Source organism: Aplysia californica, unplaced genomic scaffold (assembly GCF_000002075.1).
Source record: "Aplysia californica isolate F4 #8 unplaced genomic scaffold, AplCal3.0 scaffold00018, whole genome shotgun sequence".
Classification (NCBI taxonomy): domain Eukaryota; kingdom Metazoa; phylum Mollusca; class Gastropoda; order Aplysiida; family Aplysiidae; genus Aplysia; species Aplysia californica.
In genome coordinates, this window is record NW_004797288.1 from 1,511,408 (window position 1) to 1,531,535 (window position 20,128).

Sequence of the window (20,128 nt, forward strand, 5' to 3'; positions counted from 1 at the left end):
CCAGTGCTAAATAAAACGCGGCTTTGCGATTAGCGCCAGTGCTAAATAAAACGCCGTGTCGCTGTGTGTAAAATATCAAGTTTAATCTGCACTTCGCTATCGGAAGTTCTGATGGCCGAAGTGACAGCGCGTCTGCGCTTGAAGTCAAGCCATTATTTTTTTAGCGTGGGTTCGATCCCGGTCATGGACGTTTTTTTCCCCTTGTTTTTGTTGTTGTTGTTGTCCTCTTCTCGACTGACCAACAAATTGTTCCCATAATTATATCTTGTTGCTTTGTAGTTTTTTTATGTAGTGATGAAGCATGCACATTCTGGTTTTGTCCCCAAGAGGAGCTCTGTACAAAGTAGGCCTTAGTATAGCCATAGCCTATACTTTACCAATTTAGGCCTGGTTAAAGTTCAGTAGTGGCTTTCCTTGGTCTGTGAGTCTAATTTCAAAAAAAAAAATTTTAGGCTCAGGAGAAGGAAAAAAAACAACCTCTGGACCAGGATTCGATGCCACGCTTGGAAGCACTGAACATTAGACTTAGAGAACGTAGACAGTAGACAGCTTGTATACGTTCTCTAGACCTAACTTAAAGTTTGAGTTGCAACGTCTCGTTATTGTTAGGCCACCTCTATTCTCACCCGGGGTGAGAATAGTGCAGGCGAGTCTTTTGGCTATTCTCACCCAGTGCACGTTCACCGTTATAGCCTAGATCTAGGCCAACAAATTTTGCGTTCACCCTAAACCACAGAATTCTACACTGTGATAACAGAAAAATTGTAGAATTCTGTGCCGTGAACAAACGTTCCATTACAACTGTAGCCTACTAAAAGCGTACAATTTTGTCTGTGGGTAGTGGAGAGAGAGAGAGAGGAGTAGCGCGAGAACTTCCGGGCAAAACAAAATGGCGACCCGCGTAGTTCGGCTCGATTCGAAAAGTTAAATAGCCATAGCATCTTTGTAGACAACCAAATTAATTTACTTTTGTGTTTTAACATCATTTTAAAACTTTGTTTTGGTCAATTTGATCGTCCACACCGATAGACATTATTCAGAAAGAGACAGAGAGAGAGAGAAGAGGGGAGGAGTAGATCTTGCGAGAACTTCCGGGCAGGTGAGAATAGCCACTTCCTTATTGTTATCCAAGCGTCTTTCGACTTAAACTTGCTCAAACTCTAACTCAGATGATTATGATTATGAGAGATGAACAAGACGTCTACTTTTGTGCAAACAATGTCAGAAACAATTGTTTGATCTAATCTAGGTTCTAGATCTAGATCTACCCAATATTGATCGGTATAAGACGTCATAAAAAAAGGAGTCAAATCCAAGGAGGTTTATAAAAAAACTGAGAAAGCGTCCACAGTTTAGGCAGAACTACAATATTATCATATAGAAACGATGGCTACTACATCTAGATCTAGATTCTAGATCTAGTACTGGCGTTTCAAATAGCACGGGAGCTATTCAGAACGCAGTGTTGCAAATAGCACTTGCCATATCTTTATTAGGTCGGGGGGTGGGGGGGGCTTAAACCCCCTTACTTTTGACTTTTAACAAACGAAACTACAAAATTGCAGCAATTTTAACTCAATCCGGCCCGTGCTCTCGCCCAATCAGCTAATTGACTAAAGCACTTTGCTTATATTGTCACATATGAAGTGTATACACACCCCGTAACTGGGAACAAAGTCTTGAGTATACAGATCCGGCAGGGAAAAGTTTCAACGTCCAGATCCGGTAGAGTTTATGTGTATGTGTGAGAGAGAGAGAGAGACTGCTCAATTAAAATTATGACATTCTCTTTTTCATTTAGATCTAGGCCTCCTAACTAGATCTAGATCTCTATGATTTATGTGTCTGTCTCAATCTAGAACTAGGCCATAGATATAGAAGAACTGAAACTTTCAGAAATCACAAACGAAGTGGCTAGCCGTACTTAGATCTAGGTTTGGCCCTATCGACTCAAAGCTGTTAAAGGGGGCTCTCGTGGCCTAGAGGTTAAGGTGTTGGCCTCTCATTCAAAGGTCCCGGGTTCGAATCCGTGTAGCGACCAAAAAATTTTCTTCTCTAAAATTGTCTCCTTTCATCTCCTTTCCTGCTCTCTAGCAATGTTCTGTTGTCTGCTTTCATTTCCACTTTCTGTCCCCACCCCCTCACCTCCTTTGCCCCCTCCTCTGGGCTCCTGGCTCTTTCTGCAACCTTTCTACTGCTACTCCTTGGCTCCTCCTTACTGCTGTCTTTCTGCCACACCCCTGATCTTCTGGTAGGAAAGAACTACACCTAGCCTTCTCGGACAAGGGCGAAAAATCTCGGAGGGCCCGTGTGCAAGTTGCGTACGTAGGGCCCGTGTGCAAGTTGCGCACGTTAAAGATCCCTTGGTGGTCTAAAATCGATAAGAGTAGGCTTCGGCCGCCACCCGGGCAAAATTCAAAATTTCCTACCAACTGAAAATATTAGGTGTGTCCTGTGCGCTCATATGACCTATGCAGTTGCGAGCGCCGTAAAACACTTTACAAAAACAAAAACAAAAAGCTGTTAAGTACACAGGTCTCATTAGATCTAGATCTAGTAATTGTTCAGGTTCAAATACATGCAAGTCAGTAAGGCACATTTTGTTTTTTTCTGAAATACAAATACTTTGGGCATTGCAAACTAAAAATTTCATTTACAATTCAGCCATCAATAATAAGTACGTCTAGCTTGACAGTCTAGCCGTCCTTAAGTATGGCTAGCCTAGCTGTGTACCCGTACTTAAGTACGGCTAGCGAAGAAGTCTAGCTGTAACTTAAGTACGGCTAGACTGCCAGTCTAGCCGTACCCGTACTTATCTTAGACCCTATTAAAATTAGAAGGCAGGAGGTTTAAAATACATGCACTGTCATTAAGGCACCTGGTTTCGTCTCAAATACAAATACTTTAGGTACTGCAAACTAAAAATTTATATTTACAATTCAGTAGGCCGATTTTTTAAAATGGTCAGTCTAGCCATCATATTAAGAATAAGTACGGCTAGCCAACCAGTCTAGCCGTACTTAGCCGTCATTAAGTACGGTTAGCCTCTTCGAGTCACAAAAGACTTCCCCTACTGGGTCTGTATACTTCGTGACTTTGTCCCCGGTTACTGGGTCTCTATACACTCCCTTTCACATAAGCACACTGATAATAAAGGAAGTGGCTACAGATTGGTGCAAATTTGTGGGTATGCCTATGTTCTGTGTTACTTTGTGTTTGTAAATTGCATAAATTTTTTAAAGAACTTCTTGAACACCAACTAGCTCTGAGTGGATCATCATATCATGATCTCAGTGCTTTCTTGCCGTATCTCCATTTTTTAAACTCTATTTCCTTGGGAGGTTAACCCGCTATGCCGGGCCCCTTCTTTGGTACTAAATCTAACAATAAAAAAAAAAAGTCACTAAATGGGTAATTAAATCAAAACAAGTGAACCTATTTTGATAGTTCGTCATAATGATTCAAATCCCGATAAAAGAAACCTGTTTAAGGCAATTGCCGAAAAGTAATTTAATGTTGAGGTTGTAACGGAATGCGCCTGAGACACAGGCACAGGGGTCCTGGCGGCTTGCCCGAGGTAAAGAGTTAAAGAGTGATAATGTGACTTCTTTTAGCTAATTTTTTTTTTTATGAACAGTTTTCACTGTTATTAAAAATGGAGATACAACAAGAAAGCACTGAGGTCGTGATGGTTATGTCGACCTCTTAGTGTAAGGCTCAGCCATACACCATTTTGAAAACTGGCTTATAACCGAGTTTTAAACTTGAGCAATGATAACTTAATAAGTATGTGCCCTTAGGTCTAGATAGTTATACATGATTATAATGCGAGGTGAACTGGTCAGGTGGTTCACTGTTTTTGCTTGCTGTTTTTTTTTGTTTTTTATGTTGATTATTATTTTTTTCTTGCTTAACATTTTTTGGTCTTTTTATTCTTTTCTTTGAAACAGATGAAAATGGCCAAGAAGGGGATGCAGTTACTAAAAATCAGTCAAGATCTCCAACACCCGAGGGTGATAGAATTAGGGAAAGAACACGGTCAGGCTCATCTTCAAGGTAACTCAAGTTGAATGATTTGTTAAATAGTTCTGTTCATCATTTCTTTACATACATGCATATTTCGCTTCTTCGGATCTGAAAGCTCTCATTTGTCAATGTACATTTAATCCACTTTCATCATGTATGTTTTGAAATTGTTATTAAAGTTATTCGTGTGAGGGCAGTGGTGATGTACTCGTACCACCTTTGATTTTTGTTTGCAAGAATGCATAAGTCACTTAAATCTTTGCCTTCACTGTTCACAACTTTCTCCACTGTTTTGATTACCAGTGATCTTTCTGAGACATGTTATTGTAAATATTTAATGTTTTCTGTTTCACGCAAAGAGATGTATTGTTATGAAAATAAAATGCACATTTATACCTTCCATGAAATCTCTCATCACATTTAATGTGAAGGCAAAGTGTTAAGGGGCCTGAAAAGTGTATGGTAGTGTTTAAAAAGTTGTGATAGCATTTTTGGAATTTTCTTTGAAAGGCATATTTTTTTCTGTAGGTTAACAGTTGTGTGTAAAACATAGCATCATGCCCACTGTAAGATGAGCTGAGGATGCATTTTTGTTAAATATGGTCTTCAGATAAGTGTGGGGTTTATTTCAAGTATATAAAAGAGGTGGTTTATTTTGGGAAACCCCAAAAAGTGAATTAGAGGTTAAAAGGATTGTTTTTCTATCTGCTTCACTGTTTTTGAAAAAAGATTGAAACTTTCTCCTTCGGTACATTTTCTTGCTGGTCATGTTTATCACAGTGCTGCTTTTACTTTTTATTGATATGATAAGTAATTTTATAGGTTCAAACTTAAAAGTTTATGAGTGATTGGGCTTTGTATGTGTGCGTTTTCATACATGGGCATACAGGTGAGCTAGGTTTTACAAACCAGCTGACTCAACTGACTGTAATTGTTACTTGTGATTGGTCTGAGAGGACGACATGCCTTTAAAAGAAATTTATTCTTTCTCTCATGTCTTTGGGATGATGTTAGTTAAAGTAGTGTCATGAGAGTATGAAATTAAAATTTTTTTTTTTCTTTTGAAGGGAGGAACTTTTTCATGGTTGGTCTACAGGAGTTAAACTTTTTTGTTTTAGTTCTGTTGTAAAGTTCTTTTTTTTTGTGATCTGTTTGTGGACCATCATATGTAGGGTGCATTTCTTTGAACATATTGCCAAAATTGATATAAAAAACCAAAACAGATCAAAGTTATTCTGGTTGTGTGCAATAGACACGTTTCCCAAATCTTAAAACCGTTGCAAGACATATTTTTGTGCATACTGTTGTTTTGAGTATGTAAGTGATTTGAAAATGATGTCATTGTTATGTAGTTGTGAGCAATTTTTATCATGCCAGTACTTTTTTTTCATTTATTCATATTTCGTAATCCAAGAACCGCCCGTGTCAAACGGACTTATGTTTGTGATGGAAGTTAGGTCCAGGTCCATCCTGTGTTGTATTCATGTAGCTTAACTGAGAAGCAATGGATCTCAACTATGGCAGACATATTTTTTAAATTTGATTTTGTGACAGTGGAATAAGACTGCAATGTGACTGTATAGTCTTCTGGCATTTTCCCCTTTTGATTTAAAAGGGAAATGCTCCAGTTCTGTTTCACTTGGTCATATGTGGAAAAATGGAATTTGTGTATTTTAAGGATGGAGATTTTTGTGTAGGAAAAGCTTGGATTGGGAGAACTGCCCACTGCCATGAAATTCATTCTTTGCCCTAGTTCCCTTAGCTTGAAGTTCTAACTTGCGCAGTTAATGACATTTTTAAGGAAATTGATTTTTGTTTGAAGCAGTAAGTGATACCCATCTCCACATGACCATACTTTTATGTTGGCAAGACTTCTCAATTGTAGTCTGACCAAGAAATACTTTTGATGCACACGTCTACTCAAATTGCCACTTCTGGTAGTCACTTTACGGTCACAGGCTTTCAGTGATCAGTATGAGATAATGGTTTGGTTGTAGGTAAGAAAAGCACTAAAAGACTGGTCTTTCTCCTGGGTAAAGTTGTTGCACAATTTGTTGCTGTTATTTTTCTTACCCATACTGGGTTATGTTGTTAATGTCATCTTTGTTTTGAGGTAAGAAAGGGTTGGGGGAAGAATATGAGGGATAAGAGGCTTATTTTTATGCATTTCTAGAATTCAGGATTTGAAATATTGCTTGTTCCTTAGTTGTCCTTTTGACAAATCTCCTTGGTACTCAGATCTCATCTGTATTTCTATAGCTTTTTAGTAAGTTAGTTTGTTCTTTCTTTTATTTTTTGCTTTGAATCTGTCCTCATGACACCCCCCTTTTTCTTGGTTTCGATTTACTCAGCTGCCATTTTAGATGGTGACTGCAAAACAAAGCCATTGGAATTAGAAATGAAATCATCATCCCTTTATATGTTTGCCCTTTTTGAGCTTGCGCTTCTTTTTACCACCTGATCTGAACCAAGGGTGAGAGTAAAGACCTGCCAGATGTTTGAAGAAAGTAAACTGCCCTTCTCTAGAGGGATGGTGTTTTTTTTAGCTGTGATCTCAAGAGAAGTTGCACAGAGATTTTGGGGTGCAGTTTTCTTAGGTTAGTATTTTGAACATCATCTCCTTTGTTAAGGTAGTGATTGAAGACAAACTTTAAAAAGTTTGTGCGTACTGTTCCTCTCATTGTAATTTGGTCCCTTTTGACGTTTTGCTTTTTAAGACAGCTTGGTACACCTATCTGTACCAGTTGAAACAATTGAAGATTTGGGGTTGATAGCATGCTCATACAGTGCACTGGCCACTCAAAGTGTAGGTGGTTCAGAAAATAACGATTTATGATTAAATTTATTTAGTTTTCCTTAAGATGACTTTTTTATCATCATCAAATGGAAGAGATGGGTCAGCTATTTGTGGGGACTACTGATGCGAGTTGAAACACATTTTATTTTCAGGGGCAATTTTGTGGCGATATAGAGAAGAGCACCCTTGTAATTTCTTTAGTTTTGAGCTGTTCTTTTTTCACTTGGTGTCGAGCTATGTGGTGTATAGCAATATGGCTGTCTGAGCTTTTCCATATTTTTGCTGTCTGGTGACAAGCTAGATGCAGAGCATGTAAGAAATAAAATCCCCTACGTTCGTCTTGATGTGAAATTTCTTAATGGTACACATAATTTTTCAGTGGGTAAATGCAAATTCATAGCTTAATATGGCAAACTGACCTTTTGTTTTTTTTTGTTTATACTTGACTTAAAAATTGCTCTTAGAAAATGGTATATGCTTGTAGCAAAGTCCAGAGGATGTAATCATAAAAGGTTATAAACTTATTCTTATCAACAGTTTGGTCAGCTATTGTTTTATTCTTCAAAATGTATCTCCCTGTATAAATAATGTAACCCAAGGTGTCGCAACGTTCATTTGGAACTAGGTACGAAAGAAATTTTGTTTGTGGTTTCAGGCTTTACCAAACCACAGGCACTGAACTACTCATTTTGATTATGGATAGCTTCAGCTTAACTTTCAATGTAGAAATTTTTGAGGTTGTTTGTGTGGAATTTAAATATTTCAAGGGATAATCATTTTGAATTAGCTGTAACAGTTCCTTGTTGCTATTGGGGGGGAAAAGTTATTGGTCAGAAAGACTTTGAACAAGTGAAAGATGTTTTCAGTTTTTTCGTTTGTTGTCTTTTGAGCACCGATCTGGGCATTTTCTTCAGGCATCGGGTATTTTTTGTGTGTTCACAGTGTGCAAGCCGATACTGCAAAATTTCATTGTTAATAATCATGTTGACATTTCATCAGTCATTTAATGTTTGTAACATGTGAATTTCACTAGTGTGTATGACGTTCATGTAAATTCATATTGAGTGTGTCATGGTTATTTGGTTGAATACATTTCCTTGGACATTTTCCCTCTTTTTGTTGAGGTAGGGGGTGGTTAAAAAAAGATAGAACAGTCAAATACTCAAAACCGTTTTTTCCCCCCATTTTTCATGTTAAATCAGTGATTAGCAGTGGAATTGCTTGGACTGATCTACATAGCAAATTGTTTTGATGTTCTTATTGTTAAAAGAAAACTTGAGGAGCTCAATCATCCTTGTCTTTACTTGTTTTCTTTTGAAAAAAACAAACAAACAAACAAAACTGACAAACTTTTCCAAATTTTTTTTTCAAATTGTGTCATGTTATTGATGGATTTTGATTGATTTGTTACAGAACTACACATTTATAACTCACATTAACAGAAAGTACTTCTTGCGATTAATTTTTGTTTTATTTATTTGTTGCATCAAGTAATTTTTTCTTTTTTTTTTGGAAGGGCAAACCTGCCTCTTGCATATGATGTAAGATTTTGCCTTAGTAGGAGACATCACATATTTGAACTAATTCAGGTCATATGTAGTGCCCATTGTGAAGAGAAGAAAGATCAGAAATAAATATTTTTTCCTCAACATGTTTTTCCCTTTGTCTTAATTTTACAAAATAATGTTGTGAAAATGGGTTCATGCGACAGAATTTTGAAGGTTTTGAGTATTTGGCTTATCTGTCTGAAATTTGAAGGTTTATGTTCGTATTTTCAGTTTGTGCGCTGTGTTTTTAGTAGCATATTTAGGAGGCGTTTGATTTTTCTCTGAAGTGCTTATGATCTTATTATTATTGTTGATCCTTTTGATTCTTTCGCTGTGAACCCATTTATCACTTACTACAGTCTTTAATACGGCTTGTGATCTTGGTGACATTGACTGTGTATTGACACAGGACATTGGAAGTAGAGTCTACGTTTTCGTACTGTTTTGTTTGGCTTCTGAAATATGATTTGGAAATGTTGCAGCCTCTGTGTTCAGAAGGAAATTTATGCAGTCTGTATGATCTGCTGCATGAGGGTCGTGCAAATGGGGTCTCCACATAAACATTTTCTGATAATACTTTTAACTCACTGAGCCTAAGTCTGTCTGCAATCTCAATGGTCTACCCGTACTGGCCATTTTCACACTTTTTCAAAAAATTCTCAGAAATGTAAAAATTAAGCTATTGTTTTCATTTCGACTCTCATAATAAATTTATAATACATGTCTCTTCTTTATAATACTTTTAACATTACTAAGTTGTCTTTAATACTTTTTGTCCCACAAATTTTAAAACTATTGCACCATTTTCAAATTTAGAAGATATTTCTGCTCACTGAGTGGGACAGAACACCAAAACTAAAAGTGAAGACTTATTCGGGCCTCTATAGTTTACCAAAGTAAAATAGTTTTTCATCTAAACTAGTTCCATATTTTGGAAATCTTCATTTCCAGTTTGGAAAATGATTTAACTAAAGCTTCGTACAAGAAATATATTGCTTTATTAGATCATGTTTAGGGGGAAAACCCAATCCGGTCTTATGTTTGTGATCAGGGCTCAGCCGATATCCCATCTGCTCGAGACCAGGGCTCAGTAAGTTAAACTATTATCACATATTACACATCAGTTGTCAAAATCTATGAATAAGAGTACTTTAAAAAAGCATAATTTGTTATGTGTTTAGACATACTTATTTACTTTTAATAGATTCATTGCTATGGAGGCCATAGAGCTCACATTCATTTTTGCAAGTTTATACAGTAGAACATGACTATAGCGGCACCCGCTACAGCGGGACCTTACCGGAATCCCCGTTTTTTTTTTTTCTGTGTACTCTCAATTACCTGTGCTTGGGTTTAGCTGGACACGGAAAGGCCCGAACTCGGATACAGCGGGAGAGATCGAGCGAGCTCTAGCTGGGAGGAAGGGGGTTGCGGGTGGAGTGGGGGGCTGTAGGCGGGCTCCAAACAGGCAGTCAGCGGTGCGGCGATGTGATTGGCCAGTCCAGTGATGAATGAGGTGGGACAGGCGGCAGAGAGAAATGGTGCGGAGAGACGCGTTGCATGAGCCACTCCAAAAGTGATGTGCTGTGGCTTAGACGCTCTCGTATGCCATAGTCCTAGGCTTAGGCAAGGCCAAAAAAGTAAAAGAAGAGGAGAGCTGTAGTGAGTGATTCCTGATTCATTGAATTGCGATCATTGATGCTCAGGCATACACACGCATTCACTTCACCAGCTCTACAGTAGGCCTACCGGTACGATAGACAGCACAGCAACAAGACCAAGGAAAAGATGGCTTCCAACAAAGACAAAAGGAAATGCTTCTCACTCGAATTAAAGGCCAAGAATAATCAACGAAGTAGACAAGAAAAGGAAGTCTAATCTAAAGCGCAAATTGTCTTGATATATATAATATGGAAGAGAGGTGATCATGTTGATTTTTATGACAATTTCGGTAATTTCCCTTTGCATTCCTATAGCGGGAACTCGCCTAACGCGGGATTTTTCTTCTGGAGCCAAAAGTCCCGCTATAGCCGTGTTCTACTGTAAATGGTAAATCTACACATGCCAGCCTGCTTTTCAACCGTGACCTGATCTTGTGGATCCGGCAAGCTGTACAAGCACCACCTATACTATTTTGAAGCCAGACAACAAAATATATCTTGTTTTTGCAGTTACTTCCTTATCATTTGTATTCTTTATTGGGCTCTCAATTTGAAAAGTTTTTAAAAGTCTACATAATCCTAAGGTTTGCAAGGACTTATAGTTATACTATTCCCTGAGATGATAATTACATCTCAAACTGAGTCAAACCATTGTCTTGTCCGTTATTCTAGGACACCAGTTAAAACTTTTCCTTTTCATCTGATGAATGATGCTTTTGACACATCACTGAATGAAATGCTATGCCATGAGAAGTGACATTATCATAGATACACAATAAGCATGTGCATAAAGTGAACATTCACAGGGTTGCAGAATAACTCACACATGGTTTATTGAAATGGGTACCCTATTGCCTGGGGACATCAGAATTTTTGTTTCTTAAAACTGTTCAAGTTTTCATACTTCAGGGATGTAATAAATAGAATCGGATTCGTAGTTCCGTATATAACTGAGGGACAGAGGGCCACTCGTGAATGCTGCTCCTTGAATTGATCTCACTGCTTTAAAATGCACACCTTGACTTCGTCGTAACATCTAGAGATTTTGTAAAAAATATTTTTTTTTGTTCTTTGAGAGACCATTTAAGCCTTGTAAACTTATCAAGTTGTGGCATTCCTTTGTTAACAGTAACATGATTCTAATTAGCTTCCAGCATGGAGGAAATAAGGTCAAATGGTACTAACATCACTTAGGAAGAAAACTTGGTAACCACTGCCCATATCTTTACACAAAATTATACAAATTTATTTCCAACATTTCTGTAACACAATGTGGCAAGAGCAAGCTATTTTGCGAAGTTTGGAAATGCAGCAATCATGTTTTAATAGAAAAATAAAATTGCATGAAGTTGGAGATGTAAAATGTATCCAGGTTGGGAAAATTTTAGTTTTCTGCTTAATACATTGGCCACAGGGTAAAAAGATTTGTGTCTACATTGTGTTGGTCCTCTCACCCTGTAGCTCTTTTCTCTTATTGACGTATCCTAAAAGTTTTAGCAAATCTTAAGGCTTTATACCATGACCATGGACACATACGGGTCACACGTTTTCAGCGATTGCTTTTTGGGTATGAATGAGGGTTCATACTTCCTTTCCCTTTCCTTCTTAATATTTTTGTTTGTTGTCTTGCCCTGTCCTTATCCCGTCCATGACCATCAACATTTTTCTGCATTATTTGACCCTAGCGAAATGGATGCAGTTTGGCAAATAGTCATCCCACCTGAAAATGTATTAAATCAGTTTCTCTACATTAACGACTTTAATAACTATAATGGAACATCGACTCGCATGCAGTTGACACCAGAGTGTCTCTAGTGACCATACTCGTGGAATGGGTCCAGACTTGGATCAAGGACGGTGTTCATGCTCCTCAAATGGAAATGTTTAACTATTAAAAAGGTGACCGCAGTGACTTTTTGAAAAAGCTAAGATAAGGAGTCAACCCTGGTTTGCCTCTGAAATTGCCACAGCCCTTACTGTGTGGTAAGTTCTTTGATGTGACAAAGGATACTGTGTAGAGTAATGGGAATTCTTATGGTCCTTAACTGTGGTAGGTATTAAGTGATACTGTTGAACTGTGAAAATCTTGTCCTTGATGAGCAACGTTTGGTACACCGTCAAAGTTCATTTCTAAGTGTTTAGAAAATGCAAACCATAGGGTGTAGGGATGATTCTCTGACATTCATAGAGGAATACTCAAACGAAATCACATAATCACTTGACTTAAATTTTTAAAAGTCAAGTTCATTTATGTAGTGATATACAGTTACTTCCTCTTAACTGTTCTTGTTTTCAGATTATGTTGAAGGTGTTTTAACTGTAGAGCAGGCCCCTCTTTTTTGTTTGTAGATTTTTTTTGTTGTCCCGCTCAAGTGTTTTTCCTTGGGTGGCGTGTTGGGAGCTGCTTCAAATATTGGCATTCCCATTCTTTGTTTTCCCTATACATGACCCTCTAAACTCTAAATAGTATCGTACTCATGGGCATTTTTTCCCTTTATGAATAAGGTTGAGACTGGGTTTTTATTCATTTATTATACAGTGGGGCATATTTTACATCTAATTTCATAGCACAGTATTAGCTTGAATATGCCATGCTTATTTATATTGAGGGGGAAATGGGATTTGCTAAAAGAAGGAAATTGGGAAGATGTTTTAGTCACTTAGAACTGATGTAATAGCGCTGAAAGAGCCATAGAAACCTCACCATAGTTGTGTAGGTGCTCTTGGTTTTCATTGAGTTTTAAAAAAAGTTCTATTTTTGCAGGACAAGTTTGAATCATAATAGGTTAATGACTATTAGTAAAGACAGTTGCCAAAGGTTGCCTTTATTGCGACGGCATAGCTTTTATCAATCTGGAATTTTTTTCTTTTCAGCTCCAGGTCTCCGTCTCCTGAAAAATCTACAAGAGGTCGTCGTGGTCGGCCTAGAAGAGGTAGGGCCAAGAAAAGCACAGGGAAACGCGGGGGCCACCAGACGAGAAAAGACTCTCCTTCGTCATCACCCCCATCATCTCCGGGGGAGGTGATGCCCAAAAAGAAGCAGAGGCGCAGCACCAACTCTATCAGCTCCCGCTCTCGCTCCAGATCTCCACAGATGGTTTCTCCAGAAGCTCCGACAAGACGCTCAAGCAGAAGAGTTAGTGCTGCTCAGAAATCTGCTTCTGATCAGAGCACAATGGAAGAGGTGCCTGATGATGGGGGTGGGGATGGGTTGCCCAATAAAACCGATGATGTGGATAGTAGCAAGGGTCCCACTGCTGTAGCTGAAGCAGGTCCAGTTAAAGATGCAGAGCCTGAGGCTGAGAGTAAAACTTCTGAAAAGAATATTGATACTGTTGTCTCTGGTGCTGGTCAGGCAGTAGAGAAGTCGGGAACGGTGCAGCAAACAGCAGAGGATGACGATGACACAGACCCTGGTGGTTCTACACCACCGCCAGTGTTAAAACCAGCTGCTGAGGAAGAAACAGTGCAGACAAAGTCCGAGGAGAAAGCACCCGCGGGTCGTTTGTCTCGCTGGAGATCCTCAAAATCGAAAACAGGTGGTCAAGAAAAAGATGAAGCCTCTGAGAAAAACTCGGAGCCAGTGTCAGGCCAGACTTTAGTGACAGATGCTGGTGACTCCAGTTCTAAGAAAGGAGACTTTCCAGGTGTTGAACAAGGGAAGTCTGCCTCTGAACCAGCAGAAAAGCAAGTAGAAACGAGTAAAGACTCACCTGGTGAATTAGAGTCTTTAAAGGACAGCTCTAAAAAAGCTAGCAATATTTCAGAAGCAAAACCAAAGAGGAGTCAGTCGTCTGATTCCTCACGCTCAAAGTCTAGATCCCCTTCTGCTCAGCGCAAGAGGTCAGTCTCACGGTCGCGGTCAAGGTCAAGTTCATCAGGGTCAAGCACAGACACGGGTGCAAATAAAACAGCAAGCTCTAGCTCTGTTGTTAAAAGGGATTCTTCACCTAAGGGATCATCAAAGCCTGCAGCCACTGATGATGTGATGGCAACGGTGGAGGAAAAGGTTAGCTGTGTTATTTTTAGTATTCCAAAAACTTTTAAAAGTTTTTTTTCTGATCCTATGGTAGTGGTAGGTAGGATTGTGCTTCTGAACTTGTTTGAGGGAGGAAACAAACTCTTTAGGTCTTGGCACCTGAAATTCAACAGGAGAGCAAGTCAAAGACTATTGAAATTTAAAGGCTTATAATTTGCATATCATGTCTTTCTTTTTGGCTTTGGATAAAACTTTGATATCTCTCAGTAAAGATTCCTTCGCAGTTACTGTCTTATATTAGCATTGTGTGGTTTTCGAATACACAAATTTGGTGCTGAATTGAAGAGTAAAATGGGTGGATTTGGTCTGTTCACAAATTGAACCTAACAATACAGACAGCGAACCCTGATTTTTTATATACCATAAGAATGGGCGGTCTTTTTGATTTCCAGAAGTGGGAAAATAATTCTGTAGACACCAGTTCCAGTCAGTTTTCATAGTTTAATGTTGTTTTGACTCCAGAACGATTGGAAGTAACCATTTGTTGAGTTTGATTGGAGGGCCTAGAAAGCATCATAATTCCGAAGTCACTTTATATTTAATTGTAGTAATGCTTCTTCGAATATATATGAGATGTAGCTCTTTTGCCTTTTTTTTGCCCATGTGTGAGGTTTTTGGGAGGGATTTTTCCTCTCAATTAGGCTATGGTATCTCTGACTGGTTCGCTTAATGTAGGGCAACTGATTGGTCTCCTGCTCCAGAATGGACACCTTTTTACTGCTATGAATTTTTTTCGCATTGGCTTATGGCATGTATTGTTTTAAAAAAATTAAATTTAAAAAAAATTGATGCCATGGTTTGATAATGAAGTTTTGGCAGTATTTCTTTTTTTGGGGGGTGGAAATAGGTCTACTGATGTCATTTCTTTTCAGTCTGCTTTGTTTTGTGTTTTTGAATTATGAAAAGAACATTTTATTTCTGTGACAGAGCGTCTCGAAGAAAGCTGATACTCAAGAGGCAAGTGGAGAGTCTGCATCTGTGACAACAGGTGATGATGTGACCATGGATACTGGAAAACCAAGCGCAAGGTAAGTCGAATAGATTCTGTCTTTGTAGTAGTTTTATACCTTCTAATGTAACCCAACTTTAGTTGTTGTATGTGTGCCTTACTTCTTTTTTTTTTCTTACACATCACTTTGTGGAGAAAGATAATATGAACATAATGCTTCCAATTAAAATATTGTTTCTTCTCAATGGTGTCCCGCACAACTTTATCTTCTCTTTAATGCCTTCTTATTAACCTGCTATTCATACTGTGGAAGATGACTATATACGGCATGCTTCTCCTGCCAAGTTTATCTCTTGAGCTGTTGTCTTCTTTTCTTTTCATTTAAAAACTACACAAAGTATAGACAATGGAAAAAATTGGGCACATTTGGATTTCATGTCGGAGTTATCCGTGGGTTCGGTTGATCCAGTTTCACATCAGAGTAGATACAATTAGTATAATTTAAAGAGTACCCTTCCTCTTCCATCATTTTTATTTTATAGGCTGTTAGTTTATCTGGCCTTCACACAATTATTGCTTCATCTCAATGTTAATGAAGAGGTGAATGTTGCCTGTTTTTTCCACAAAAGAATGAATTTTAATTGCGTTGCAGATGCTGCTGTAGATTCTGATACCTGTTTGTTGACTGCAGTTTTCTTTTAGGTCCCTGTGGCAAATGTTTTTTTTAGATGAATTTATGTTTTTAGTTTTCCCAACACAGTGGTAATACTCATGGATTAATACCTTCCATACTTCCTGTTTCTACAGTGTTGATGACAAAGATATTGAATCTACTGAAACGGCATCCAAAAATGTGAGTTTGTTTTTCTATTTCTTTAATGTTCGCTTGTTTTTACTTTGTTTATAAAAGAAAAAGCAATTGTCATCATCTACTCAATGTCAAAGCTTAAATTTGTGAGACTAGTTAATTTTTTTTTTACCTCTATCTTCTCAATCAAGTTCATTTTAAGATAGAGGTTCATTTATGTAGTTTTTTTTATGGTAAATTCTTGGTGTAATTCATTACATAAAAAAGAAACATGGTTATTGATAAGTTTTTGCAAGAGGTCTTCTTGATTTAATTGTAGCCTGACATAAACTGCATTGCTTCAACTTGATAGCTAGGGCCAGGAGGATGAGGTGTTGGTTGCAACCATCTCCCGTTGAACTCGTCCAAATGACTTCAAAGTAGCCATGCCCTTGGTCCACGGCGTCCCACAGTCAGCCTCATGAAGGATCCCCGACATCTTCTGCTGGTCTTCTTCATGTCATGTCAAGAATATCAAGTCTCATATATGCCTCTATGGCTCATCGGTCTCGTTCGACATGGACTGTCCTTTGCCCCGAAACATTTCGCATGCTGTTGAAATAGCTACTGACACCGCCGTGCCCCAATACTTCACGACGTCTTGTGTTGTTTTGGCCCATGCTGCCCTCGTGTGTCAGTTTCTGCAAAGACGGGTCAATGGTGTCACTCTGAAAAGTTTTGCAAGTGATGAACTTTTCTTCTAATCTCGCTTCATGTCTTCATATAGAACTGAGTGTCAGTGCTTCGTTGAAGGGCGGTCAATACTTCAGTGACGCTTATATCGGTTGCAGTTGTGCCAGGACAGAAAGTTAAACGAAATCTCTGTTTTGTGAAGAAAAGAACATTTGTGCAATGGATACAAACTTTTATATTTCTTGGATCAAATAGATGGACAATTTCTGAAATGTGCAGTGCCCATCATTTTCGTGAATTGACTTGGAACCTCTGCCAAATAGTCATACCATTGTTGGATTGCACAGTGAAAAGTGTCTTTCTAACACCATGAGCACCATGCACGAGTCACTAGCACGAGTTCTAGTGCCTTAACAACTTACAACATCGGCGGTGCTGTCATTGTCAAGGAGTCCCTTACTACCTGTGAACGTCGGTGAACATCTTTGCTGATTATCCAAGTTTTTGTCCCAGCCTGCACTGATTATCCATGTGGACCAGAAAGGATGGACCTCCGAAATAGACCAGAAGAAATCAAGGGCTTTGGCTTGTGGTATTCTATTATTAATCTTTTCAAATTGTTTCCTTGTTTCAGGTGCTGGATTGTGTCGTTCCATGGCAGAATTTTTATTCTATTCTTTTTATTATTCAGAACTATGTTGTTTTGTAAAATGTCTAGATCTAAGATTTTGATATTTTCTCAAAATACAAACATCAAGTAGCCATTATAAAATCTCTTACCCTTTACTTGCTAGACTGAATTGTCTTCTTAACTCATTAGGGACCAGCCTTGTAAAAAGTTGTACTCTCAAAATTGGACTTCTGGTTACTGTATTGTTGTAATAGAAGTAATAGGTTTTTGACAATTCTTGTGTAAATTGTTTTTGAAGAAGATGGTATCATTTGAGTAGTCAAAAGCTTTGATTGAATCTCATCATACAAGACTTTAAACTGCATAGTTTATAAAAAGTTATGGTTAAAAGAAGTACATAGCTGAATCAATGGTGTATTGATTGCCTTATTTGATCACCTTCCTGGAAGGAGAAATGTGGAAATTGTCCACATTTTTGTTTAAGATTAGTGAGAAATAAATACACAAAGAACATATAGGAACAAAATTTTGAGATAAAATCTAGGGTTGAGGAATTCTTGTTTTCTGATTGGGTGTGTTTCATTGTACTTCCTTTATTTGTTGCAGTCTCAAAAGATAGTTTCTGTCTTCTTCAAGTGTTTTGAAAAGCTAAAATGGTCTTAGTTTCCTTCGAAGGTGAAAGGGCTGTCATGGGTTTTCCTCTTGACTCCAGTAGCATTATTGTGGCCTGAAATTATCTCTGGCTTGGTCCCCAGTGAGTTACAGCTCATTTCTAGACTTTTGTTGCACCGTAGTTGTTTTTTTTTTCTTCAAATTGTTAGAATGTTCAAGATATTGCACTCTTTCACACTTTTTTTTTTCTTTTGAAAAACGTTAATATCAGGATGCTGAGAGTAAACCCTCTGATGTCAAAGAAGATGACGCAGTCAGTGTAGTTGTGACTGGTAAAGAAACAGACCAGGCTCAAGGTGGTTTGATATTAGACTTTTCATGAAATTATGAATCATCTGCTTCTTTGGATATATTAGTTTTTATGTTCAGCTCTGTTATACTGATCAGTTACATTTTGAATACCTTTTCCTAAGAATTCTATGCAAATTGGTGGAGTTGAGAGTGCTTATACTTTTTATACGTATTTCTTGAAAGGGGTGGGGGTGGGTCGGGGGAAGCATAGTTGCTGTTGACAAAGGCTTGTAAAATTGCTTGTGAAAATGAGCACTTGTTTTTCCGCCAAGATATAGTTCTTTGCAAAGTTGATTATTTATGTTACTGGTACCTCCACATCTTTAACTTTTCATTGGCAGATTGTAAAAAGGCTCTCAATATGTAGTTAAAAAAGAATTGAAACAGGACAGTTTTGTGCATTTTGTGACATAACACATTTCTGCATCTCAATGTGACAATGTGATGTTTTCCGTTTTCCTGAGAACAGACACACCAGAGCAAGAGGACAAGTCAAAGAAGGAAAAGGGAGTAAAGAAAAGAAAATGGGGATCCAAGACTTCAAAAGCGGCAAAAACCACAAAGCGAACCACTAGCATGGAGATATCTTCTGATTCTCTCAAGGTTTGCTTTGTTACCATTGTTCAAGTTACAAATTCGAGGTAGCTGCACAAACTTAAAGAAACTACCTTTTTACAGTAATTTACTTGTCCCTATTCTCACTTGCTTCCCACTTTGGACAGACAGATGGGGTAACTATAATTCTGTCATATCAACTTGGCCTCACAAGTCTCTTTTCTCACTAATTTTATTCTTTGAATGTGCAGATGGGGTACCTAAAGTCTGTTCTTCTGCTCGGTCTAGTGTTGCCTTTGCCACTCCTTTAGTATAGAAGTGATGACTGAGATTAAAATTTCTATTTGTGGAGTGAGCGAAAGAGAATGACCCTGTGAAGTGAGAAGCTGCTTTTGTAACTGTCATGAAAGTCGGTCATGAGCTATTGGAGGTGCTATTTTTTAGTTCAGAAAGTTTTCCTTTAATGGGAGGTATTGATGTGCACTGGCTTTTTGAAACTCCCGTATTTCAACTGCAATAAAGGTGATGCTGTAGGTATATCCATTTTCATAAATAGGATAGTTGTTGAATTTGTATTGTAATGAAAAAAAGTTATGCCAGTGTTAGGACTGTCAAAATGATCACAAACCTGTAATATTTAACCCTAACTCTGGCAAGGGCCGATTAGATCGGCCCATTTCCTGCCATGAAACTGGCAGGGCCGATCTCATAGGACCATATAGTAAACTGCTGCTTCTGCCTTCCAACTAAATATTTGGGGCTTCCTAAAGTGATTTCTGATTGGCTAAAAGGCTAACCTCCAACCAATCAGAATATTTCTACCATTCTGGCTTAGGAGAAGAGTATTTTGCTTTCAAAACAGAGGGATGTTTTGAAAGCTTGTTGATCAGGTCACAAGCCACTAATGCCAGTGTAGATCTATCACTTGTGTGGGTCTAAAATGGCCAAAAATCGATCTTTTTTGGATACATTTGAAAGTGAATTGACTAGGGAAAGTAATTCAGACACTGTTAGTGGTGGATTTATTGGTGTTCATTCAAGATTGGGATTAGATCTGACAGACAATGGGGATACATTACCAGTTCTCATCCTGCCCCAACTTCTCTTTCAAATGGTACTCTAGATTCTACTACTTTGGGAGTCTAATAGGGGCAGAAAAAGGAGAGCTATAGAGTAAAGTAGGTTCCTTTTGCTATACTAATTATTACAGACTACCAGCAGATTGCTGAAAACCACATGGTTGTACTTAGAGTGTTTTTATGTTGAGTTTGGTATAAAATTAGCGAGTATCAGCTGCGCTCGAAACAGACCACATGACAAATTGAAACAGTCGTAACTCATTACCTGTTCTTCTCAAACCTATAAAACTATACATTTTCTGAAAGGTAATTGAAAAACCCATATTTCTGCTATCTCACATTTTTTATAACAAGAAATACATTAGATTGGTGAATATGCTAATGAGCATGTAAATTTTTTA

General features: G+C 38.1%; 1 protein-coding gene across 2 annotated transcripts in view; it reads left to right on the forward strand.

Annotated features, from left to right (window-relative positions):
* LOC101851697 (apoptotic chromatin condensation inducer in the nucleus) overlaps nucleotides 1–20,128 on the forward strand; it is a 53,020-nt gene that overhangs the window by 21,180 nt on the left and 11,712 nt on the right. For both annotated transcript variants that reach the window (XM_005090505.3, XM_005090506.3), the window contains exons 6-11: nucleotides 3,951–4,056; nucleotides 12,906–14,040; nucleotides 14,998–15,098; nucleotides 15,827–15,872; nucleotides 18,014–18,098; nucleotides 18,563–18,696. In XM_005090505.3, the coding sequence (XP_005090562.1) occupies nucleotides 3,951–4,056; nucleotides 12,906–14,040; nucleotides 14,998–15,098; nucleotides 15,827–15,872; nucleotides 18,014–18,098; nucleotides 18,563–18,696 (1,607 nt within the window). The remainder of the gene's footprint in view (nucleotides 1–3,950; nucleotides 4,057–12,905; nucleotides 14,041–14,997; nucleotides 15,099–15,826; nucleotides 15,873–18,013; nucleotides 18,099–18,562; nucleotides 18,697–20,128) is intronic.